Raw genomic sequence first — 27,035 nt, forward strand, 5'->3', positions numbered from 1 at the left:
GGCAAACCTCACATTACATTTCAGAATTTCTGATTTCCTGAACACACCTCCACACGCTCAGGCACGCACTCACGCTCAGGCACAAACTCAGGCACCTGACCCTAAAGACGATGCTCTTGTGTAAGAGACAGGTGGATACTGGAGGAGCGAGAGAGAGCAACTGAGGACAGAGAAGAAGAAACAACACACGAGAGGAAAACACTAGGACAAACTGTTGTCTGATATTTGAGCTGTGGCAGCTTTGGAGTTAGGATTGACTAATTATACGGGAAATGATGGAGAGACACATGCACTGTGTGATCAAACTGAAGAGGACAAGTCTTCCTACATAGGAGTCACACACACATACACTATACGCTTAAACCTACGCAGACTGCAGATGCTTTTGAAAAGCATCAGGTAAGTGATTTAAAGATTCCTTTAAGATGGTCAAACTGTAAATAATCTGCTATATTTGGACATGATAATAATTGGAATAATTTGTCTGTAAGATATGATGTTTGAAATGTTGTGGATGGTGCATACAAAGTGGTTTGATACTCGTAACCACAGTCAAAAGTGGCCCAAACAATAGAGGGTCAGGAAAGACTGCTTTTCTTGAAATGTCTCAAGTTGAAAATGAGTTCAAAGACAGAAAGTCAGACTGTGGGAACTTGAGGTTAGGAATCACATTAACAGAATGGCTTCCATGTAGCCTCAAGGCTTCAACAGGTACTGTTACTTTTTCTGACCTGACTCACAGAGCATATGATGATCACATCCTAGCCGATAAATACAAATATAGTTTCACATATATGATCAGATGGTTTAGAATTTCTCAAACAGCACTGTATTTGAATTAATCAATTATAATAAAACTTTTTTTTTTTTACCCAGAGACTACCCACAAAATGCACATTATGTTAATTATTAATAATGTTTGTTTCTCTTGGATCAAAGTAAACAAGTCTCTCCAGCTCTGTGTGGGAACAAAGTGACACTGCGGTTGAGTGAATAAGGATAAGGATCAACATTATTGTTGTTATCAGACAGATAAACATGTAAAAAGTACTGATAAGATTGTATCTGAGCCTCAAAAATAAATTGATGAACCACAAACATAGAAATTGAGGTAGAAAACCACCACCTGTTGACCTCGGGATTATGGAAGCTGATTTCTGCCAATAAAAGAAAGTAATTCTAATATTATATATATTTCTTAAGTGCAGAAATTTGACTTACTATCTCATAATTTTGTCAAAGTAAGTAAAAATTTGACAGTACTTTATATCTTTTTATTATGCCTTTTCATATATAATTTTTTTTTAAATGAATGGCACTAACCAGACGTTGTTAATTTAATCCCTTTTTTTTTTTAGTGGATAGAAACACAACTCAAAATGGATGCTAATGTTGCCTTATGTCTGCTGGATGTGTAAAACTGTTTGCTGCCATTATCAAAGCAGCCTACTCTATGTGGGATACTGTATTATCTTTAGTTTTACTAACATTAACTGAGGCGTATCAACATAATAAAAACACATGCAACAATAACCTGTAATTTATGAAGGTGTGAATGCAGTGAGGTGTAACCCAACCCACCCCTGCCCTGCAGTCAATCCGTCAGTGTGGACAAAGCCTCAGATAATATTAGATCGTTTTAGCTTACAAACTGAAAAGGAGGATTTCTGTGCAATCCCACCACTGAATCATTGATATGCTGTCATCATGTATCCACACCCAGGAACACAGATTGCACGGAAGGGTGGGGATTACAGATCTGGGAAGAGGAAGCTGGCAAACAATTTTAGTTGCTAAAAAAGCTTGGAATGAATTCAAATATCCGTGATCGCCATAAATGAGCGAAGGAGACAAAGGCAAATAGATCAAAGCAAAAACAAAAGGAGAGGAGGATGTCTCGTTTCTTGTGAATTTATGTCACCTTTATGTTTCTAGGAGGATGCATGGCCTTTGCTTTAAAGGACAGTGGAGATGGACACAACATTTCCTTCTTGTCATCTGGCTTTTGCTGCTGGCTGCCGCTCCACCCAAAGGTAATTAGAGATTCAATTATAAATATCAAAGAGAGAAGGAGATAGAGACTTTAAAATATTAATTTTAAATTGCTGGAATGAAATTTCTTTTGCATATAAAGAGGCACACATGAAATAGCACACAGGACCAAGTAAAGTCCATTTTATTTATATAGCACAGATCACAATTTGTCTCAAGGGCCTTTACAGTGTGTACAGCGTATGACCCTCCCTCGAGTCGTATATAACTCAACCAAAATAACAAAACTAAAGCTCCTTACACTGGTGATAGTATTGTCATGCTTGCTTGAAATTTAACACCAAGAATCAGTAATGAAACTTGGCTAAAAGTCTACAGCTCACTGCTGGGCTCAGAGGGAGAGCAGGTCATCCACTAATCGGAAGGTTGTTAGTTCGATTCCCGGCTCTTCCCACCACATGTCGAAGTATCCTTGAGCAGGATACTGAACACTGAATTGCTGGTAATGGTAATGTTCACCAAGGTCTTAGCTAGAAAAGGGATGTCACAACAACAATGGTAACATCTTCAAAACAAAACAAAAACAACTGATGGGGTTTCTTTACCCTTATGGATAAAACTGATCCTTTTAGAAACGCTAATGTTATTGTTTTCTGTTTTACTGGCAGTTGTGTCTTATTTTCTTCAGGGACTGAAAAATCCAGCTGTTCCTAACCTTTCATTTAAAAATGTTATGTCTGTAAGAAGCTATTTGTGTTAATCCTAAAATGGGTTGGGCTTGCTATTAGCTTAGCATTAAACTTTAACTGTACAGCTCAGTTGAACCTTAAAGGTCAGCTACGCTAACTAACATTAATGGTTGAATGAAACCCTTCTTTAGAGCGGCATTAATCAGTTAATAAGTGATATTATAAAGCCACAGAGAAGTATCTAGCATCTTGTATCTCACTTTTGCCAAGTACTTTTGCTAGTGCTAGTGGAACATTAGCTGCTAAAGAACCAGCAGTTGGTTGAGATGAAAACAGAGCAAAAAGAGAGTGAATATTGGACTTAAATTTACCAGATGGCCATAAAAATTACTCTAAATAAATGCTAATGTTTCTCCGTATCTGCTGGACATGTATCTATCTTACAGTTTGTGGTTTGTAAGTAAGATTAAAAGTGATTTGGCTCTTGGTTTAGCCATTGTGGCTACACTATATCTCTTCCAAGTGCAGAAAACCTGAACTTTAAATCTGCATTGTTTTCATCCATTCAAGCACATGGCTATTTCCTGGGAGACACTAAAGCAGTATTAAATGGCTGTGAAGATCACTGGACCCTGCAGGACAGGGCCGCCATGCCGTTGCTCTTTCAACTGACTGTGTGTGTCGACATCCGCGTGGTTGTCCCCGGAGCCTGGGTGGCCTTCTCTTACAGCTCGGTCCATGCACCCAGACCTGAGCTGGGTCTGGAGGGAGACGATGAGGCGCTGTACGGGTGGCTGCTGAGGGTCCGACACCGATTTCCTCTCCGGCTGACCCCAACACACTGGCACCGGGTGTGTCTGAGGAGGGACGTACTGCACAACTCCTTTAGCCTGGAGGTAATACTGGAGTCTAGATCCTTTTAAGTAAAAGTAACAATACCTTAATGTAATAATCCATTAAGTTTAAGTGCATTAGAAATGTTACAGGAGTAAAAGTACATTAGTATTAATAGCAAAATGCACTTAAAGTTTCAAAAGTAAAAGTGCTCACTGCAGAAAAATCGCCTCTTGTTAGTGTTTCAGTATTAAATATCATATTATTATAATTATTAATTTTGTCCTCAAGGGGAAATTAATTTCCACAGAACTGTTCACATCAGATAACAACAGCACACAGCAACAACATACAATGACAGACACACACTCAGGCCAGTTCAGCGAAGCCTGTAAGGCGGCTATGGCTGCATGGATTAGGCTTTTCCCTAGTGAGCCCTTCTGTACCTACCTGCGCCGGGAAGGCAATATGAATGGGTGTGTGCTGTCCTGTGCTATTGAGGTTGCAATGTGTGCTATGGCCTTGTTGTTTAGCAAGGTTGAGTATGGGGAGAATAATTAGACAGGATAGTGGATTATTGTTGTTACAGATGGAGTAATGTGTAGGTAGCATTTTACTGATGTAGTTGGTCAAGTTTTATGCTGTTAGTTTACTCTGTTGCCATCTATCATATTTTATAAACTCATCACGTGTTTACACATTTGCACATTGTGTAAATGCTCTTACTTTCCACCTCACATGCAATGAGGTCTACACAAAACAAATTGGTTTATACAATTAAGTTTATCTTGCAAAAAATAGCACACATTGTGTAAGTGTGTGTAATTAAGCAGAATAGACATGAAAATAGATACTGTACTGCTCTGATAAAATATCTTCCTCTCTCACTGTTCTGAGCAAGTCAGTGAATGCTAATGCAAATGTTTACAGCTACCCCTTTTGTTTCCCAGGAGTTTGCATATGATTTACTTACCTAAAATTATCAAATGTATTACCTTGACATTTTGAGCATTAAACTAGCAAAGCTAATCACAAGAACTACCGTACGTTTATTACAAGTTTTGCCTTATTTTTTGTAGTTTTGGCCATCAAAAACACTGTAAACCCTGAGAGGGCGAGAAACACAAACAATCAGACAGGTTGTAAAGGAGCGGTTCAGTTAAATTATTTTATTGTAATATGGCAGGTAATAATTTAGGCGTCAAACTTTTACTTAATCTACACCCTCTTTACCTGTTTAATGTTTAAATGTTTTAGGTTAATGGGATAATGGTGGCAGAGAGGACGGTCATCGCTCACGCCATCCCCCCCTCCGGCTCCCTGTGGCTGGGCTGTCGTCCCAGAGACCGACCCCCGGGAGCCACGCTCGGAGCAGTGGAGCTGTACCTGTTCCGCATGTGGCCGGACCTGGCTGACCATGGCTTCTGCGAGGACGGCACTGTGATTGGCTGGAATGCTCAGTACTGGGGCCTGACCAGTCCCAGGGCCAGACAGAGAGACCACAACCTTCTGTGTGGTGAGACAGACATGCATAAGCTTGTCTTTAGCTCATGGATCCTGATTGTATATGTTTTCTTTTGTTCATCCTGGGATATTTTGCATGTATGACTTTCTTAACTAATTATTAATTGCATTTTTCACAGAATGCAAACAGAATTCATGATTCATGAATGTAAAAGCTAAAATGTAACATTGCATGTTTGCAAATAGTCATATAGAAGTCCTTGAGCATGCATCTTATCCTTTATTATTACAGTTGTCTTTATGGCCTATTCTATCACAGTTGTAACAGACTATTTAAAAATGAAATGTGTCTTTTTAAATAATACTCATCAGAGCCATTTTTTATAGCTCCCGAAAGCTGCAGAGAAACTAAAATACTGGCATAATTTGACATGAAATTTCTCTTGGGTTTGAAGCAGTGATAGTGCATGCAGAACATTCCACTGATTAAATGGTACTTCAGTGCTGTCTTCATCTCTAACACAGTAGTTGTGCATGTTCTTAGAGCATGTTGGATGTTGAATGCTGCATGTCTTCATGTGTCTTGTAGACCACAGACGGTTCAGACGCAAGGTACATCATAGCCACAACAACAGGGGTGTGTACCCATGTGACTTACACACTTACAGTACATGCATGTTGATTGTTGTTGTTTGAATGTATATGTGTATTTGTAAATGCCTGCATGTGTGTGTGCATTAGAGAGGACAGAGGACGGGACAGATGGAAGGGAATAGAATAATTTGTCCATTGAAGACTGTAAAAACACAAGGAGATTTTAAAATAGATGATAGATCATAAATAAAACAACCCACCATTGAAATGTTTATTTGGTATTTTATTTGACCTGTATTTAACCAATAGGGCTTCTTGATATCTATATATGCTTTTCAAGAAAGTCGTAGCCAGAATTAAAAGTTAAGAGTTTAGTTTACCATAAAGCTATTAATATAATTGCACAAATGTACAAAAAGTAAATGTAAAACAGAAAAAAGATAGATTTGAAAGTACACCACACTTCTAATTTGCATGTACTGTTTCAGCAAATCCAACTCCCGAATGGCCAATTGGTAAGCTTCACTTTCAGACAATAATAACCAGTGAAATAAAACTGTATTGTCTTATTATCTCAACTATAGTAATTCCTCCTCATTGTTACTTGACATCCTTCTTCTTTCTTTCTTTTACCAGCAAAAAGAGCATTTACTGTCAATCAAACAAGCGACCAGATCCCAGGTGAGTGATGCTGAAATTCCCAAGTCCTTACGATGTCATTATTAATTATCAATTTATTTGAATCAATCCCATTTCCTTTTTTGCATTGCATTGTGAGAGAACAGCGTACATTCACAATATACTCAAAAATGTATTGTATATAGTATGTATGCTGCCTGCTTTGAGTGTACTTTACTTAAGGTGATTTGCTTCTTACTTACTGACAAATACAGTAATAATAAACACTATGAAGTCAGACTGCAGACATTACTCTGCATAAAGTAAATAAAATTATTTCATAGCCTACAAAGTACATATCAAATACTATTGATATAGTTTTGAAATTTTGTAATTGTGTCACATAATTAATAATGTCATCTTGTAATACGCTGGACAAGTTTCTACGTTTCTTTTGTTGTACATTTTGGAATATAAAATAACATTTTAGGCTTGCTTTATATCAAATATAGAGAAAAATGGGGATGTCAAAAATATTAGCCCCCATGATGGGGTGGTCAATAATATTTCCCCCCATGCGAATTCTTGCCTTCAAAAACACACCTAATTAACTAATCAGTTTTCAAACCACACCTGTGCAGTCAATTGGCTTCCTAACGACACCTGAACATTCAATCAGCATAAAAGGACTCCAAGGAACAGGGCACTTGAACACATTATTGAGAGGGACTACTTTAGAAGATAGTGGAGGATCATGATATGGCTATACTGCTATTTCCAAGCGTTTCACCATGTCTAGAACCGCTGTACGTTGCATCATTGCCAAGTACAAGGAGACAAATTCTGTAAGAAACAAACCTGGGCATGGTCGTAAACTCAAGATTTCAAGAACTCTAGAGAGGAAAATTGTCAGAGATGTCAGCAAGAATCCCCGGACATCTGCCAAGATGACTGTTGCTGACCTGGCCTCTTCTGGGGTTGATGTTTCAAGGAGCACAGTTGTGAGGGCTCTCCATCGTGGTAAGCTTCAGGGCTATCGTCCAAGAAGAACCCCTTTACTCAAAGAGCGGCACATGCCAGACTGAGGTTTGCCCATGAACACTTGAAAGGTAAAGATGAGTTTTGGAAGTCTGTGCTTTGGTCTGATGAGACTAAACTGGAATTGGATCTTGCTTATGTTTGGTGAAGAAAGGCCTTGAACCCTAAGAACACAGTTCCCACAGTTAAACATGGTGGTGGGAGCATCATGCTGTGGGGCTGTTTTGCAGCCTTGTTTGGGTGCATGGCATCATGAAAAAAGAAAATTATGTTGACATTTTGAGGGATAATATGCAGAAATCTGCTCGTAGTCTATCCTTAGGTCATCGCTGGGTCTTCCAACAAGACAATGACCCAAAGCACACATTGAAATTGGTCCAACAGTTCCTGAAGGATACCAAAACCAAGGTCCTGGAGTGGCCCGCACAGAGCCCAGACCTCAATCCTATTGAGAATCTGTGGCGGGTGCTCAAAGTGAATGTCCATGCTCGGAAACCACGCATTTGGACCAGCTGGAACAATTTGCAATGAAAGGATGGGCCAAAATCCCTCAGGAGACCTGTGCCAACCTAGTAAAGAACTACTCTAAGAGGTTGTTGTCAGTTGTGGCTCAGAAAGGGTACACTATTGACTATTAATGGCCAAGGGGCTAATAATTTTGAATTTCTCATTTTTGCCCTTTTTTGTTTTTACTCATTGTATCAATAAAATATCCTAATCAAACTTGTCAACTTTTGTCTTTTTAGTGTATTTGTTTCCAAAATAACAAACACGTGTTGTTAATGGCCATTTCCATGGCGAAATCAAGAGTTTATATCGAATTTCATAAGGGGGGCTAATAATTTTGGTCACAACTGAATCTTTATGTTTTCAATAGGATAACACTAAATTAATAATAAAAATAAACAAAGTTTAAGGATAATTTCAATCTTTTAAATGTATTCATCATTCCTGTCTACTGTAATAAAAGTAATAAAGGGCCAACAAAATGTCAGAATAAAATCCCTCATTGCACAGGAAAAATTGACAAAGTCGAACCAGAAAGCACACTTCCATAGGCATCACAACATTCAGTTAAACTGACACCCACACATTAGGTAAATATTTGTGTGGGTTGTGGGAGTATAATTAGAGACACTGTATTGCATTGTGTTACCGATGTAAATAAGAAACAATGCCTAACCTGTTCTTGATGTTTTTATTTTAAAGAAGGTCTATTCTATTCTATTCTATTTTAGGGTCCCAATTAGTCAATTGTTACATAAAACAACTCTGTTCCAATAAAGGTAAGACATATTCACCTTTTGTCAATCACTGTTTCATTTAGGTATATTTATATAAATATATATTTAACCTTCATTTTTCTTGCAGATGCTTATTTTTGGATGTCCATAAGTGTTGAGGCTAATGGGGGCAATAAGGATGAAGGAGATGTCAAAAAACTGGTGAGAATGAAATGTGTAGGTTTTCTCTCTTAGCTTTACTGTAAGTGTCATACTTCTAATAGTCTTGCTGGCACAGGATTAGTCTGAAGGAGCAGTACATTCCAACCCTGTGAGGCACCTGAAATTAATTTTGATTGGGCTAACCCTGTGAACTTAAGAAACCTGGTATACGTGTCAACAGTGTTCCCTCATTGACCTTTTACAATCTATCCCCCTTTTACGTCTCCAGTATTAAAACTGTGAATCATGTCCCTGCTCACAGTATATTTATGGGCATGTTCAGTTTACTCAAGATGTTTCAAACAAATGGATTTGAGGTTGTAACTGCTGACTTTCATTTTTAAAGGAGTTTGAAGGTGTTTAGATAAGCATTAGAGCTTCTTATATATCAATCATCAGTGGTGGAGAACGTATTCAGATCCTTTACTTAAGTAAAAGTACCAAAACCATGCTGTGTAAAATGCATTGCAAGTAAATATATAAGCAAATATCGAATGAATTGTTACTTCAGTAAAAGTATAATCAGGTAATTGTACTGAGTAAAAGTACTACATTTCCACTCAATATTATTGATATAACAATTGTTAGTTATGTAAAGTAACTAGTAATTAAATCTGTCAAATAGTAGTGGAATAATTGTAATAATTGAATTGCTGTGGAAGCAGAAAGTGTCATGAATACTCAAGTAAAGTAAAGTACAACTACCTCATATTTAAAGGTCCAGTGTGTATCATATAATAAGGATCTATTGGAAATGCAATATAATTTGCATAACCTTCATCAGTGTATAATCACCTCAAAATAAATGACCTTAGAATGAGCCTTTTTGTATCTATAGACGCTGTGGGTCACCTTATGGAGACCGCCATGTCAAACAGCCACATTTCTGCGTTATCTTAAAAATTGGGGCACTGTGTAGAAAAAGGGCTATGATTCTCAGTGGAGGAATGTAACTAAGTATATTTACTCAAGTAATGGCACTAAAGGACCAGTTTGGAGGATTTAGTGGCATAAAGCGGTGTAGTTATTCCATCATTTTACCCACCCCCTCAAGTGCAAAAGAGAAACTATGGAAACCACATGCAAAAAAAACACAAATGGCCCTATCTAGAGACAGGGTTTGGTTTGTCCATTCTGGCCTACTGCAGAAGCAGAATGACGCTTTGAAGCTGGAGCGTGGGATCACCATACTTAACATATTGGACTTATACATATAAATGAACGTCTGTTACATTGAAGCCTGTGCCGAGTCTGTGGCAACTTTTCCTACACTGCAGCACCAGTATTGATGTGTTTTACATCAACCAGCAATGGCAGCGTTTTAAACCAGGAGATAACTCTGCAATGCTTGTCTATTAGACGCAAGAGGTCACTTGGGTTTATTTTTGTCAGCCGATGGTTGTATATCTCATATTCAGTATCTTTGTTTGCTTCCTTGGATCCCAAAGGGTTTTTTGTTGAGAAGAGCAATGTTCAGTCTTGGATTCTAAGTTCGGTATGTTACTGGTCAGTACAAATCTAGCCTTATATAACCACTGTTTTTAAAGTTAATACAGGTTATACTGTATAGTAGTGAGCTTTTAACCAGGAAGTAAAATTATGTACCATAACTGAGCTGACAATGACTTTCATTTACCAGGGAGAAGAGTTCCAATGCAAAATAGCTACTATAGATAATTCATGCTTAGTTCAGGATTTGGTCATAAAGTTCGATTTGTCCATGTATTGAAAACCTCTAGGCGTCATCAGGAAAGATACCAAGTCTCTGATTGCAAAGGATTTGCAACCAACTATTCAATACAACATGACAAAGGTATTACTGTATATGTAGAATTTTAAGATTTCCAACTGTTGGTGTCTTCAAAGCAGTGCAATGAAAGGAGAATTAATAGCTAAAATCAAAACACAGACAACACCAATTTCCCCTTCAGCTGTCTCTTCTTTATATGAACAAAAACCTAAGCCAATCGGAAGAATGTAAGATATCATAATATCATCATATCGTTAACATATAAACCCTAAAACATTCTGGTTGGGGATCTGTACATAAAAAGGGCATTTTCTGCAAAGTCAATCTGTTAAAGCTGAAAGTCAGGCTTTCAGACATTGTGTCATTTCCAAAGTGATGGAGCAAAGAGCAAACCCAACAAAACATCTGTCACTTTTCTAATACTTAAACTTTATGTGTTTAGCTCCTATCACCTCCCACACAGTATCAGAATCTGTCTGCCTCTGTCTCTCCATCTGTCACTCAGGTGTCAGATGCGTTTGGTTGCCAAGGTGACAGGAAGGCTGCACAAAATTTCTGTAAGGGTAACACACAACCTCAGGTCAGTCTGTCCCAGAAACAGGCAACACCCTTTCACTTTTCAGAATAAAATCTCTCCTACAATGCAGGAAAATGACTGCAACTTATGTCTCTCTTTGCAGGTAAAACGGGTGAACTGCAAGACAAAAAGTAACATAAGGTAACAGCATGTCAGTAGGTATTTTGTGTAACTTCTACATCAGATTGCACCTCCTCACAGTGGTGGGAATACTTTTGTTTCCAGCAAAACAACCTGTGATGTGGTGTTGGAGCTCAGCCACGCCATCTCAGCGTGTGAACTGCAGCATGCTGGAGTCTCTGCACTGCAGCAAGCTGGAGATGAACAAATACAAGCGAGAATCATAGGAGAGGTGGAGAGAGTCGGTGAGCATGTGCCTACCTCATGATCTCCACACAAACACAAAAACACACTACTTAAGACCCAATTAGCCATTTTTTAAGCCTATACATTACATGTATATCCACAATTAAAGAGTTTTACATTTAGAACATTTTTTATATTTTGTGTGTTTCTCCACTAATCAGCCTGCATTTATCACCCTTAGTGATGTAAGGAACTGCATCAGGAAAATATTTTATAAAAATTTGTTTAGTGTTAGTTTGTGAATAAAATGCTGTCAATTTGAGGCGACACCATGTTATACATGTCTACTTTAGTACTTTATTTGGATAATGAACTTTGTGTTTAGGACACACAGTTACACGTGCAAACTACATACAGTATTTTGGAAACATGCAAAATGCACCCATGTTTGGATTACGGGAGCACACATACAAATACAGACGTACCTGTGTATACATGCAAAACATCAACAGGAATACTCACGCATTGTTGGTTGACACACAAACATTCATCAAGTTGAAATTTGTGGGTGTGCAACCGTAACTTTCAAAGATCCTCTCATTGTTAATGCCTAAAAAAGAAGGAAACAGTTAGTATTTCTTCACCAAATCCGCATCTCAACCCTCACATGGCCCTTGAAAACAGGCCAGAATATCCTCACTTTCCAGAAACATCCTCACTCTCAAGATCTTAAACCCAAAAAAGCACAAACAAAGTATAATTAGCTTACTCATGTTGATTTTGTTCACATAAGGTCAAGATCTTTGTGAGGGTGTGGTGCCCTCCGATGGCAGCTTTGTGAGGTGTACATCCACATCTTCCCTGGATAATATCTGTCGTCAGGGAATGAAGCACTCAGAGCTTACATGGTGAGCAATACTTTTGTTTTTCTGTATACACTGAGCACATATGTGTACGCTCTGTGCGCACTCTGTATCTTATCAGTGTTTATCCATTAGCTCCCTTATAGGACCAAATTCCAACCCAGTTCCACAGCAGAATACAGAGTCCTGCAGCGGTGAGCATCAAAAACAGAGACCCATTATTATATTCACCAGAATTCACTGTTGCTTCCGCTGCTGTAACCATGTTTGTCTGTGCCTCAGGGGAAGCGCCTCGCTTTTGTGACTGCACTGCTTTCTGTAATTCTTCAAGTAAGAAAATATTGCCGTCCTGCCTGTCTGCATACGTTTGCACTGCAACAGCAAGCAAAAATTATTTGTGTATATAAATGTGCTCATTTACCCCTCCACACACAAGTCAAGTACTGAATGGGACGTTATACACACTTTTAATGAATAGTTTGACATTCTGGCTTTCTCTCCGAGAGTTAGATGATAAGATCGATACAAAACTCATAAGAGTGGTACCGATCTTATCTAACTCTCTGCAAGAAAGCATAATAATGTTCACAAAATATTGAGCTATTCCTTTAACGCAAACATACATCTCAGAAGGTAGCTGTTAAAATGATGTCCTAAACAGCCCCTGGCAACTTTTACTTTGCTCTTTTTTCTCTTCAGGCCAGTTTTTTGCCATAAGAATCAATATAAACAGTGCTTCTGTTAATGTCAACCTCCTAAGATCAATGGTATGTGCATCACATTATGAAGGAACTATATTTCCTGTTGTATACATCCTATGTACTGACTTTCTAAACTTATTTGACAGTTGTCAAGACTAAGTGTAGCCAAGCTGTGTATGTCTGGGTAAGTCTCACTTACAGTTCATACATGTAGACCATGTAAAAGTTTATAATCAGCTTGTTAATACTGTAGTACTGTTTTTAATTGCCAGTCTCTGTGTTTAAGCTGCAATGTGAGTAGAAAAAGTATCACAGTAACCCAGTTGAACGTTTACTCAACTGGGCTCAACAATGAATTTACTGGAACAGTTTACCTAAATACTCAATATCAGAGGGGTTTAGTGGTCATAATTCACTCATGTGGACAATTTGTTGTTTCCAGGTCATCGTGCCCAGATATTGCAAAGTACTACCAGGTAAATCTTACAGCAGGAAACTGGTCTGGTACAAACTCCAAACCTTTAAAATCACATTGATCTAGAGATGTTAATCATGCTTCATATATTATTTATAATTTTCTTTATCCAGGGTTCTCATCTGGAATGCCATGGGACACAACAGAGGTAGTTTCTTTGCGTTGTCTATTAAGTGCACCTGAGTATATCTGCAAAGAAACTATGCTGAAACAGATATTACTGTCTTTCCCTTCAATTCCTGGGCCCCTTAGAAAAGAGGAGGTAGAAGGTCACATATGACAGACATTTGGCACACTGTTGAGGAAAATCCTAACATTTCAATAACTTCAGGAATGGTAATGCATTTGATGATAAACACCAGTATCTGAGCATGGGTTGTTTTTTACTTCTTTGCTGCTGGTCTCTAGGTTGTACAGCTGCATGGTGATACTGGAGATGTCTGGACCTGTCAGTAATTGCTACCTAAGTAAACTTCTGCAGCAACTTATTGACAACAACATTGGCATAAGAAACGAAAAGCCACTTACGCGCATGGGTTAGTCTGCAGCTTATTGTTTTTCCTATTATGAAACTTGTATCTTATATAATTAGTTATTGTGTAACTGTAGTATTGACAGTACTCTGTGTGTCCTCAGTGGTTTGTGGTCATCCTGGTCTGCCTGTCCACAGACTGTTAACATCTAATCTGACCTGGGTTGGCAGTGATCTGCTGACCTCTGATGTGTGCCAACCTGACCCCACTCTGCTTAAATGGTAACTAAAAACATTTAAATGTAATGTTTTTTGTTGGTTAAAGTCATGAATGTTGTTTGTCCAGAGCTATATTTAGAGAAGATGCTGGAGCCTCTTTGTGTTTGTTGGGGAACAGTCTGAATTTCCGCAACCAGGGATGTTTCTGATGATCTTTATAGTCAAAAAAAGCTGCTAGTATGCACGGAACTACCATTGGATGGTTCAACAACTATTTATATAACATGTTTTGCTGTCATTTATTTTTAGAGTTATACAATATTTGGTTGTGTGTTCTTTTTTAGTGAGGCACATGAGACGCTTGCTGTACTTCTGACTGACAGCTGCCCTCCCACAACCCAGCAGAGCTCAACGCAGCCTAACACGATCACTCCACTCACTACACTTAACAGTACACAGTCCTCAACAGCACAACCTGTCCTCCAAACCAGCTTACAAAATAAGACTGTGACTTTCTCTAGCAGCATAACAATACAGAACACAACATCATTGATGCCCACTGAAGGTACAAAACTGCAAAACACAACCACAGCACACCAAAACACACCAGAAGTTATAACATTATCCTCTGTCAACTCAACATTACAAAGCACTCCAGCTGCTCTTACTGATTCAACACTTAACACAATTACACTGTCTCCTAATCACACCACAGAGCACAGTGTGAATACAGTTACACCGTCTCCCAATCACACAACAGAGTACAGTTTAACTACAGCAGACGACAACCGGAACCTACACAATGATACAATTGCAACAAGTAACCCAACCATTAGCACATTTACAACTTCCCCCAAACACACAGCAGAGCACACTGCAACTACAGTCACCACAATTTACACAACAGAGCACAATGTAACTACAGTCCCCACAAATTACACAACAGCCTCTAACAATTACACAAAAAAGTACAACGTAACTACAGCAGACAACAACTGGAACCTACACAATGATACAATTGCAACAAGTAACCCAACCATAAGCAATCCCAATCCCACAGCAGAGTACAGTTTAACTACAGCAAATGACAACCTGAATCTTCACAATGATACAATTGCAACAACTAACCCAACCATTAGAACATTTACAACTTCCCCCAAACACACAGCAGAGCACACTGCAACTACAGTCACCACAAATTACACAACCGAGTACAGTATAACTACAGCAGACGACAACAGGAACATACACAATGATACAATTGCAACAAGTAACCCAACCATTAGCACATTTACAACTTCTCCCAAACACACAGTTACTCTGTCTCCCAATCACACAACCGAGCACAATGTAACTACAGTCACCACAAATTACACAACAGAGTACAGTATGACTACAGCAGACGACAACAGGAACATACACAATGATACAATTGCAAAAAGTAACCCAACCATTAGCAATCCCAATCCCACAGCAGAGTACAGTTTAACTACAGCAAATGACAACCTGAACCTTCACAATGACACAATTGCAACAACTAACCCAACCATTAGCACATTTACAACTTCCCCCAATCACACAACCGAGCACAATGTAACTACAGTCACCACAAATTACACAACAGAGTACAGTATAACTACAGCAGATGACAATGGGAACATACACAATGATACAATTGCAAAAAGTAACCCAACCAGTAGCACTCCCAATCACACAGCAGAGTACAGTTTAACTACAGCAGACGACAACAGGAACCTACACAATGATACAATTGCAACAAGTAACCCAACCATTAGCACATTTACGACTTCTCCCAAACATACAGTTACACCTTCTCCCAATCACAAAACAGAACACAATGTAACTACAGTCACCACAAACTACACAACAGCCTCTAACAATTACACAACAGAGTATACTATAACTACAGCAAGCAACAATTGGAACATACATAATGATACAATTGCAACAAGTAACCCAACCAGTAGCACTCCCATTCACACAGCAGAGTACAGTTTAACTACAGCAGACGACAACAGGAACCTACACAATGATACAATTGCAACAAGTAACCCAACCATTAGCACATTTACAACTTCTTCCAAACATACAGTTACACCTTCTCCCAATCACAAAACAGAACACAATGTAACTACAGTCACCACAAAATACACAACAGCCTCTAACAATTACACAACAGAGTATAACGTAACTATATCAGGAAACAACAGTAACCTACACAATGATACAATTGCAACAAGTGACCCAACCATTAGCAATCCCAATCCCACAGCAGAGTACAGTTTAACTACAGCAAATGACAACCTGAACCTTCACAATGATACAATTGCAACAACTAACCCAACCATTAGCACATTTACAACTTCCCCCAAACACACAGCAGAGCACACTGCAACTACAGTCACCAGAAATTACACAACCGAGTACAGTATAACTACAGCAGACGACAACAAGAACATACACAATGATACAATTGCAACAAGTAACCCAACCATTAGCACATTTACGACTTCTCCCAAACACACAGTTACTCCGTCTCCCAATCACACAACTGAGCACAATGTAACTACAGTCACCACAAACTACACAACAGCCTCTAACAATTACACAAAAAAGTACAACGTAACTACAGCAGACGACAACCGGAACCTACACAATGATACAATTGCAACAACTAACCCAATCATTAGCACATTTACAACTTCCCCCAAACACACAGCAGAGCACACTGCAACTACAGTCACCACAAATTACACAACCGAGTACAGTATAACTACAGCAGACGACAACAGGAACATACACAATGGTACAATTGCAAAAAGTAACCCAACCATTAGCAATCCCAACCCCACAGCAGAGTACAGTTTAACTACAGCAAATGACAACCTGAACCTTCACAATGATACAAGTGCAACAATTAACCCAACCATTAGCACATTTACAACTTCCCCCAAACACACAGCAGAGCACACTGCAACTACAGTCACCGCAAATTACACAACAGAGTATACTATAACTACAGCAAGCAACAATTGGAACATACATAATGATACAATTGCAACAAGTAACCCAACCAGTAGCACTCCCATTCACACAGTAGAGTACAGTTTAACTACAGCAGACGACAACAGGAACCTACACAATGATACAATTGCAACAAGTAACCCAACCATTAGCACATTTACCACTTCCCCCAAACATACAGTTACACCTTCTCCCAATCACAAAACAGAACACAATGTAACTACAGTCACCACAAACTACACAACAGCCTCTAACAATTACACAACAGAGTATAACGTAACTATAGAAGAAAACAACAGGAACCTACACAATGATACAATTGCAACAAGTAACCCAACCATTAGCACATTGACGACTTCTCCCAATCACACAGCAGAGCACAGTGTGAATACAGTTACACAGTCTCCCAATCACACAGCAGAGTACAGTTTAACTACAGCAGACGACAACCGGAACCAACACAATGATACAATTGCAACAAGTAATCCAACCATTAGCACATTTACAACTTCTCCCAATCACACAGTAGTGTACAACCTAACTACAGCCTCTAACAATTACACAACAGAAAACAGTTTAACTGCAGTCACACCTTCTCCCTATGACACAACAGAAAACATTGTTACTACAGTGGACAACAACTGGGACTTACACAATGGCACAACTGCAACAAGTAATAAATCAATGAGCACAATTATAACTTCTCCAAATCACACTGTAGTGTACAATGCAACTACAGCCACCGACCATTACACCACAGAATACAATTTAACTACAGTCACACCCTCTCCCAATGACACAACAAAGTACAATCTAACAACAGCCAAAGCAATTGTACACAATGGTATAATTACAACAAGTAATGCAACAATGAGCACAATTACAACTTCTCCAAATCACACATTAGTATACAGTGCAACTACAGCCACCGACAATTACACAACAGATTACAATTTGACTACAGTCACACCTTCTCCCAATGACACAACAAAGTACAATCTAACAACAGCCGAAGCAATTGTACACAATGGTACAATTACAAGTAATGCAACAATGAGCACAATTACAACTTCTCCAAATCACACAGTAGTGTACAATGCAACTACAGCAACCAACAATTACACAACAGATTACAATTTAACTACAGTCACACCTTCTCCCAATGACACAACAAAGTACAATCTAACAACAGCCAAAGCCATTGTACACAATGGTACAATTACAACAAGTAATGCAACAATGAGCACAATTACAACTTCTTCAAATCACACAGTAGTGTACAATGCAACTACAGCCACCGACAATTACACAACAGATTACAATTTAACTACAGTCACACCTTCTCCCAATGACACAACAAAGTACAATCTAACAACAGCCAAAGCCATTGTACACAATGGTACAATTACAACAAGTAATGCAACAATGAGCACAATTACAACTTCTTCAAATCACACAGTAGTGTACAATGCAACTACAGCCACCGACAATTACACAATAGATTACAATTTGACTGCAGTCACACCTTCTCCCAATGACACAACAGAGTACAATCTAACAACAGCCGAAGCAATTGTACACAATGGTACAATTACAACAGTTAACGCAACAATGAGTAAATTTACACCTTCTCCCAATTACACAACTGTGAACAATGCAAGTACAACCACCAAGAATTACACAACAGCCACCAACACTTACACAACAGATTACAATTCAACTACAGTCACACCTTCTCCCAATGACACAACAAAGTACAATCTAACAACAGCCAAAGCCATTGTACACAATGGTACAATTACAACAAGTAATGCAACAATGAGCACAATTACAACTTCTCCAAATCACACAGTAGTGTACAATGCAACTACAGCAACCAACAATTACACAACAGATTACAATTTAACTACAGTCACACCTTCTCCCAACGACACAACAAAGTACAATCTAACAACAGTTAAAGCAATTGTACAGAATGGTACAATTACAACAAGTAATGCAACAATGAGCACAATTACAACTTCTCCAAATCACACATTAGTATACAGTGCAACTACAGCCGCCGACAATTACACAACAGATTACAATTTATCTACAGTCACACCTTCTCCCAATGACACAACAAAGTACAATCTAACAACAGTTAAAGCAATTGTACAGAATGGTACAATTACAACAAGTAATGCAACAATGAGCACAATTACAACTTCTCCAAATCACACATTAGTATACAGTGCAACTACAGCCACCGACAATTACACAACAGATTACAATTTGACTACAGTCACACCTTCTCCTAATGACACAACAAAGTACAATCTAACAACAGCCGAAGCAATTGTACACAATGGTACAATTACAACAGTTAACGCAACAATGAGTAAATTTACACCATCTCCCAATTACACAACGGTGAACAATGAAAGTACAACCACCAAGAATTACACAACAGCCACCAACACTTATACAACAGATTACAATTTAACTACAGTCACACCTTCTCCCAATGACGCAACAAAGTACAATCTAACAGCCAAAGCAATTGTACACAATGGTACAATTACAACAGTTAACGCAACAATGAGTAAATTTACACCTTCTCCCAATTACACAATAGTGTACAATGTCACTACACTTTCCAAAAATTACACAACAGCCATTAATATAACCACTACGACTGTATCTTCAAATAAAACAGCCACAGACAATGTAACCACTTCATCCATCAGGGAAACGTCACAGATCACAACTGCTCCTTATGAAAACATGACAATGTCAACTGCATCCACAAAAAACTTAACCATGGACAATATGACACCTGTTGTCCATAACACCAGTAAACCAACAGTAGCTCCACCTAACAATCAGACTGGAAATCACACTACAGTGAGAGTGACTCAGAAGATCACAACAACCACCAACTCCACCACAGCTGCCACTGGCATTAGTCCCATTATTAATCATAATGAAACTGTAGGAATCAACCTCAACCTGAGCTCAACTACAATCAGTTCAACCGCTGACTTCAACAGAACAACCAAAGGACCAGGAGTACATTTAACAACTACTCCAGCTAAAGTGTCCCTTGCACATATAGCTACAACTCCAACCACCACAGCTACATCAACCATACATGGTCCACTTTCAGGCCAGATTAACTTGACTACTGAAAAGGTTTCCTTGACTTCTTCTACAACAACTCTCCAAACCACCATTCTTGCCAGCACAACCACAACAAAACCTGGTATGTATATGTCAACATATACATTTTAGTCGATAAACTGCTGCTAATAAACTCCAAACTACAATAAACCAAATGGTTGGTCTAATTGGCTGGAATCTTTCTTTTTGTAGTTTAAATTGCTTAAAAAGTTAAACTGTGAGTAATAAATGCATCATGACAATATATTTATTACTGGTATAGTTCCTTAACCTGCACAAATAGAATGCTTTTCTGTGTAGCAAATCCAACAGGTGATCTAATAGAAGGACTTCTTGATAAAAGCCTTGACTAGTAGACATTATCCTTTGCTGGATTGTTTTATTTTTCCACTTACTCTTTACCAAGGCACTGGAACTTCCTCCACAAACCCTGCAGAGACAACTAAAAGCCAAGAGGCACAGAAAAAACAAGCCGATGAGCTGCTGAATAAAACACAGGATGCGTCCCAGCTCAACTCCTCTCAGGTGATCTGTTGAAATATACACTGTTAGTCTATTAGTCTATTAGTCACTATTGTCCATGGGCAGGCTCAAATGGAAATAAACAATAAACAGCAACAAAGAAAATCTTAATTTGTCAATATATAGTTTATGTTGATAATTAACTACATTTTTTTAAATGCAAGTGTTGTTTTACCAAAAAAGATTTTTTGGTAACTCAGGTACAAGGAGAAAAACAGTAAAGTGATTTGTTTCCATTTAACTATGTGTCAGCCTCTGTGTAACTGGAGTTCGAGTCACTTGTTTTGGATGATAGATATGTCATTTTGAAAGTAAACTTTATAATTTGATGGATGTTGCAGGTGGAACACGTGGTGGGGCAGTTAGAGAAGCTTCTGGATGGCCCCACTGTTTCTCAGGCAGTGGGAAAAAAGACTATTGAAATAATCAGCAACCTGATGGAGGCTGACTCACTGGCCCTCTCTTCATCTGCTAACAAGTACAACTCACAAACCCTCACCTACATAGGAACATGTATTCACATACATTTGATGTTTCTAAAATGTTTTGTCTTGTGTCCTGCTGACAGGCTGATTCAGACAATAGATGGGTTGGGTCTTAAGCTGGTTGTCACTGGTGACAGTGAGATCGTCTCTTCTAATTCATTGGTTCTGGCAGTGAGGACAGTTGATGGGAACAACTTTCCAGCAACATCTGTTAACATTTTCAGCCCTTATAATGTCCAGGTAGCTCTGATAAAGTACTAAATGAGAACAAATTGGCTTCATGCAAGAACCACCTATGCGAACAGACCATATGCAGTTCAATAGTTGTGCAGCACTGCTCCGATGACAGTATGCTGAGAGCTTAATTAATATAATAATTGTTTTGGGTCCTGTAATACCACTATACTGACACTGCTAATCTGTTTGCTGATTTCCAATAGCGGGACTTTTTTCATTACACAACTTTTTGCGAAGGAAATTCATAAAATGTAGGGGAACTGGTAGCCTTAGGTGGCAATTTTAGGTTGCATGGGTGAACTAATGATCAAATCTCACGCACCCCCTCATGAACAGATCGCATTCATCAGGCTGCAAGTGTGTTTGTGCAGTTAAGAGATTTTGGTGAAATTGACGTGGAACACTGAGTGAACCTCGCAGAAAAGGTTCTTGCATGAGGCCTCGTTTCTTCCAATGCCAATACTGTGACATAAAGTGACAAAAATGCATTGCCCAACCTTAAAACAGGAAATGCCAAACTTTTCCATTAACCATTTGTGTGTGTCCAGCTCCATACCCTCAGCAGATCCCAGTACAAGAGGTCAAAGTCTGCGCTAGGGTCCGTATTCTTGCCCTCCTCCCTCACCTCTGGTCTCAGTCCTGAGAAGCAGCACCAGGCCAACAGGGTCCAGTTCACCTTCTACAACACATCTGCCCTATTCCAGGTACTTTTTAGTGTTAATTGAATGATTTAAGAAGTATTTAAAACTTTTCTAATCTGAGCAATTGCTATGATGGAATGAATTCAATTCAGTGATTTCATAATTTTTTTAATAGGATGCAGCATTAAATAACCAAACCATTGTCAGTCCAGTGTTGGGCTCCAGTGTGGCCAATCTGTCTATAAGCAACCTGTCTGAGAACATTGAGTTTACCATCCAAAACATCAACCCCATACATGTAAGTTTGTACACGCATGAAAATCATTAAATTTTCATGAACCCATACAGAAAAGAATCATTCATAAAGTACCACACAAGTACCAACATTTGAATGATCAGACAAGGTCAATGGAACATAGTTTAGTGTTCTGATAAACAGCACATTCTGATTATTGTTTATTGGTAGCCTGCTATTTTTTATACAGATGGGAATTTCACAGTCCTTGTGTATAACAGAATTTTTTTCAGTGAACCTTTCAAAATAAAGAGTTACATGTAAATTACCGTCAGATAAACTCAAATAAATGTTTAAAAATCAGTGTTGAAAGATCACACAAAGTTCCTCTGTGATGCCTTCCTTCTTCTAATTGCTTCTTGGTTCGCAGGCAAACAACTCAGCCTCCTGTGTATATTGGGACTCCACTCTAAATGGTGAGTGCATGCACGCCAAATCGAGTTGGTTAAGAGCCAAATTGCCACAGGTATTAATATTCCTGTTTGCTGTGTTTCCTTTGTTTAGATGGTGGAGGAGGCTGGAACTCTTCTGGCTGCTTTCTTGTCAGTGCCACACCGGAAGACACAACCTGCAGCTGCAACCATCTCACATCCTTTGCAATACTGCTGGTTTGTGTGCATGTTTGTTTGTATGTCTGGGATATGACAATAATAGTATCAATAAAATTCAAATCACAATATGTACATAGGGAATTAAATGAACTAAAATTCATTTAACAGACATTTTATGACTGTTAAATTAATGTTTTTCAATGTGGTTAAAGTGACAAATGATAACGCTAACAGGAGCCTGCTGTTGTACAATGTGTGTTCACTGTATATTTTTGTGTGTACCCCATAATGAATACAGGATTTGTCCAGAGAAGAAATAACTGACCGCAAGCAGGCACAAATTCTTACTTTCATCACCTACATCGGCTGTGGAATCTCTGCTGTTTTTCTCTCTGTCACCTTACTGACATATCTTTCATTTGAGTAAGAATCTACGTCTTTACAAAGACAAGACTTCTGAGCTTCATCCAAGAAACCTCATAACCAGGCTAATTAATAATAATAATCCTGACAAACTTGTTCTATGCAGAAAATTGCTTCGGGACATTCCTGCCAAGATCCTGGTTCAACTCTGCATGTCCCTCCTCCTCCTCAACCTGGTCTTCTTGCTGGATGGCTGGCTGGCGCTTTACCCAGCGATCGGGCTGTGTATTAGTACTGCCTTCTTCCTGCACTATTTCCTACTGACATCATTCACTTGGGCGGGGCTTGAGGCCCTGCACATGTACCTGAGCGTCATCCAGGTGTTCACTCCCTACCTCAGCAGATACATGCTCAAGTTCTCGCTGATGGGCTGGGGTGAGTAACACTGAGCTCCAAAATAATCAAATGTTTAACTGAGAAGTTATACAATATACTATGTTTCCATCAACCAATGCCTTTTCTATTAAATGTATGAATAAATACACTGATTTCATCTATTTTTTCTCTAACCATTTTTATTGGATAGACTGAGATGGTTCTGCTGTTTAACATCTGGTCTTTGCAGGAATTCCTTTTGTTGTGGTGATTGTTGTGATATCAGTGGACAAAGACAACTATGGCCTGGTCACATATGGAAAATACACAGACGGCACTTCAGATGACTTGTAAGTTAAATCTACATTTACACACATTACAAGTGTTTTAATACACCTGTGAAAAGAAATGTCTTTCTTTTAAATATACCAAAACCTTTTTATTGTCATTACACTTGTGGTTGACATATTCATCCACTGGAGGGCGAGAGAGACAATCCAAACAAATATTTTCAAGCTTTTCAAGCATGAAAAGCTTCATTCAGTTTAAAGCACACATAAACACACACATCACATGCAAATCAAATGCAAATCAGATACTGGAACCTCTTGGCCACCACCTGGAAATTTCACATTGACACGCAATGAATAAACATACCATTTTCAAACTGAACATTTTACACTTTACCTTGTGTATATAGATATGTTTATATATTTATATATAGATATGTTCTTAATAATTATTATATGTTGTATGTAAATATGTTGCATGTAGATTTGGAGTTTCCCCCTGGGATTATTAAAGTATTTCTGATTCTGATTCTGATAAACAACATTGTTCCCACTACTATTAAAAGTGACACCCTGCTAACATACACTTTAAGAAAAGTATCTTGCAACACCCTGGTAGGTGTGTAGCAACCACCTAGAATACAGCAAGAATGCATTTTTAAAATTTTGCCTTTAAATATTGTGTATTTATTTTCTGTCCCCCTGTAGCTGTTGGCTGCGTAATGACATCGCCTTCTATGTGGGCGTGGTGGCCTACTTCGTCCTGATCTTTGCTCTGTGCCTGCTGGTCTTCATCATGGTTATGGTCCAACTGGCCCGGATCAAGAAGCAGAACCCCCAGAACCAGTCTCCTAACAGGGGAGTGATGACGGATGTGCGCAGCATCGCTGGCCTCATCATCCTCCTGGGCCTCACCTGGGGGTTCGCCCTGTTCGCCTGGGGACCTCTCTACCTACCCTTTGTTTACCTTTTCTCTATATTCAACAGTCTGCAAGGTGAGCCTTGTATAAATATACTTGGTTGTATTCCACATTGTAGAAAACATGATGATAAAACTGATGTGAGTTTATTCAAATTAGCCAAACCATAATACACAAAGGTATCCCAAAACCTAATTTCTTACTATTTATGTACTGTATAGGTTTCCTTGTATTTGTTTTCCACTGTGCTGTAAAGGAGAATGTCCGTAGGCAGTGGAGAACCTATCTTTGCTGCGGGAAACTGCGATTGGCCGAAAACTCAGGTGGGAACCTAAATGTGTTCTTAATACCTCAATAGTAATACTAATGAAAACGTACCCTCCTAAATGTTACACACTGCACCTTTAAAAACCCTTAGCGCCTGATTGGCCAAATTTTTGGCACAAATTTTACTCCTTGGAGCATGATTATCTACCAAACAGACGTAAAACAGGAACATAATGTGTTTTCATGCTAATATTAATGACTATATTATTTATTTTTCAATAAAAAAAACACTTTTTTGCAGAATGGAGTCGGACAGCCACCCAGAACACCAGGAATATGTCAGTTGGCAAAGGAACCACCTCAGCTCTCCCCTTGACCTCTCGAAGCTCCTCTATGATCAGTGATGGCACAAGTAGTAGCGGTATGTTTACAGGTTGCAGTTTGCACCTCACCTCACCTGTATTTTAGACAGTGTTACATTATATAGCACTAAATGATTGTGTTGGTCCCCCACAGGCTCTGTGTTTGCGGACAGTGGAATATCCGACGGCTCCAGCAGCGATGTTGTCCTCAACGAGATTCACAGACAAAATCTGTCACTGCAAGGCGAGGCCTGACAACTGTGTCAAGTGTTTATTTGTGATTACAATAATTATCTACTCAGACAGAGCTGAGGGGAACGGTCAGAGATTAGTGATCTCCTGCAGCTCGAGTAAACAGAAAAAAACTGTTCAAATGGAGCAGATTCTTACAGGAAATCAGTGTTACACAACGTGAAGGTTTTAAAGGTGTAATGAAGGACAGGCGACAGCTGGGGAGAAGTAGCTTGGTTCCTTTTCCAAATTGACAGTAGAATATATCAACACAGGAATAATGCAAGAGACTTGTTTGCAGTGGGAGGTGTACAATAGTGTGTTTCTGACTGAAAAATGATCTCACTGCCACATCAGTGACTCAGTGTAATACATTAATGAGGTAACATTATTTTGAGCCTGCAAGACAGCTTATGGCATATTAAAGATACAAATTTGCATCTAATTAGTTGCCTAGAGCGCTGTCAACTTTGTATAGACTATTGTGAAGATGTTTTGCTGTCTTTTTTTGTGTATTTCCAGTGCATTTACAATGCTCCACTGACTTTTGCCTCTATATTTTCAGTAGAGTCCTTGTTTTACACTCCTTACATTTAAGGGTTGTCAGAAGGCACTATGGTAAGGGATTTGTTACCTTATATAGAGATGAATCAGATTGAAGTAAAAACGCCAAATCTCAACTGCCTGATCTTAATACAAAAAGCATTAATTTATTAGAAATTGATCACATGTATCTCAGTAAGAGTATTTGAAGGCAAATGTATCCTTTAATGTGAGATATTGCTTTATTTTGCTACATTACAGTGTTGAGGTTAGAGTAAGAGTCATTAGAACGGCATATACTGTACATTAGAAAAAACAGGAAGTATGGTGATGCAGCATACGGGAGCAAGGACAGATGCTGCAAAATGTCCTTGTGCAGGAGTATGTGCATGAAAGAGGAGATAATAAAGCTTCAACTCATTACCTGTCCAGTTTGTCTCTTTGGAATCAGAGAGTTCCACATCTACATGACATCTTTACATCTTTAATCAAACCTGTTCAACGGAAACCCTCCAATTACGATCCCAACAGACTCCCCTCTCATCACATTGTTGTGTAACCTCCAGCAGAGCGCCTCACGCCCACCCAGCGCCGGTTCAATCACAGCCTGTGAAGGTCGGCCCCAGAGGTTGGCAGCGGTTAGCTATTAAAAGTTTTACATCAGCTCAAATCGCAGAACAGTGTGACCCCTAACGTGAACCAAATAAAA

The 27,035-nt window shown here is 38.8% G+C and overlaps 1 protein-coding gene across 2 annotated transcripts; it reads left to right on the forward strand.

Moving 5' to 3' along the window:
- Positions 1–26,747, forward strand: LOC127369628 (mucin-2). Of its 2 annotated transcripts, XM_051411177.1 has the most exons (35): positions 7–399; positions 1,936–2,033; positions 3,252–3,577; positions 4,773–5,031; positions 5,569–5,616; positions 6,062–6,088; positions 6,210–6,254; positions 8,468–8,515; positions 8,601–8,674; positions 10,930–11,004; positions 11,105–11,142; positions 11,227–11,366; positions 12,101–12,215; positions 12,306–12,364; positions 12,870–12,937; positions 13,018–13,055; positions 13,314–13,347; positions 13,460–13,494; positions 13,755–13,882; positions 13,983–14,100; positions 14,382–20,326; positions 20,651–20,769; positions 21,108–21,244; positions 21,335–21,491; positions 22,037–22,192; positions 22,305–22,427; positions 22,795–22,840; positions 22,929–23,032; positions 23,274–23,398; positions 23,505–23,773; positions 23,964–24,063; positions 24,712–24,998; positions 25,145–25,246; positions 25,492–25,611; positions 25,707–26,747. In XM_051411177.1, the coding sequence occupies exons 1-35, from the start codon at positions 380–382 to the stop codon at positions 25,805–25,807; spliced, it is 9,684 nt and encodes a 3,227-aa protein (XP_051267137.1). In that variant the 5' UTR covers positions 7–379; the 3' UTR covers positions 25,808–26,747. The 2 variants fall into 2 exon arrangements, with proteins under 2 accessions (XP_051267139.1, XP_051267137.1); XM_051411179.1 differs by lacking the exons at positions 14,382–20,326; positions 20,651–20,769; positions 21,108–21,244; ... (10 more) ...; positions 25,492–25,611; positions 25,707–26,747 and adding an exon at positions 12,453–12,500 and having other exon boundaries at positions 1–399; positions 14,017–14,073.
- Positions 26,748–27,035: the final 288 nt, after the last annotated feature.

Source organism: Dicentrarchus labrax, unplaced genomic scaffold (genome assembly GCF_905237075.1).
Source record: "Dicentrarchus labrax unplaced genomic scaffold, dlabrax2021, whole genome shotgun sequence".
Lineage (NCBI taxonomy): Eukaryota > Metazoa > Chordata > Actinopteri > Moronidae > Dicentrarchus > Dicentrarchus labrax.

Bases quoted from the DNA above. Each gene is read 5' to 3' on its own strand.
- LOC127369628 (XM_051411177.1), top strand. From the start codon at position 380: ATGCTTTTGAAAAGCATCAG. The intron at 13,348-13,459 runs GTAAATCTTACA...TTCTTTATCCAG, and splicing joins ATATTGCAAAGTACTACCAG to GGTTCTCATCTGGAATGCCA. The intron at 25,612-25,706 runs GTATGTTTACAG...GGTCCCCCACAG, and splicing joins TGATGGCACAAGTAGTAGCG to GCTCTGTGTTTGCGGACAGT.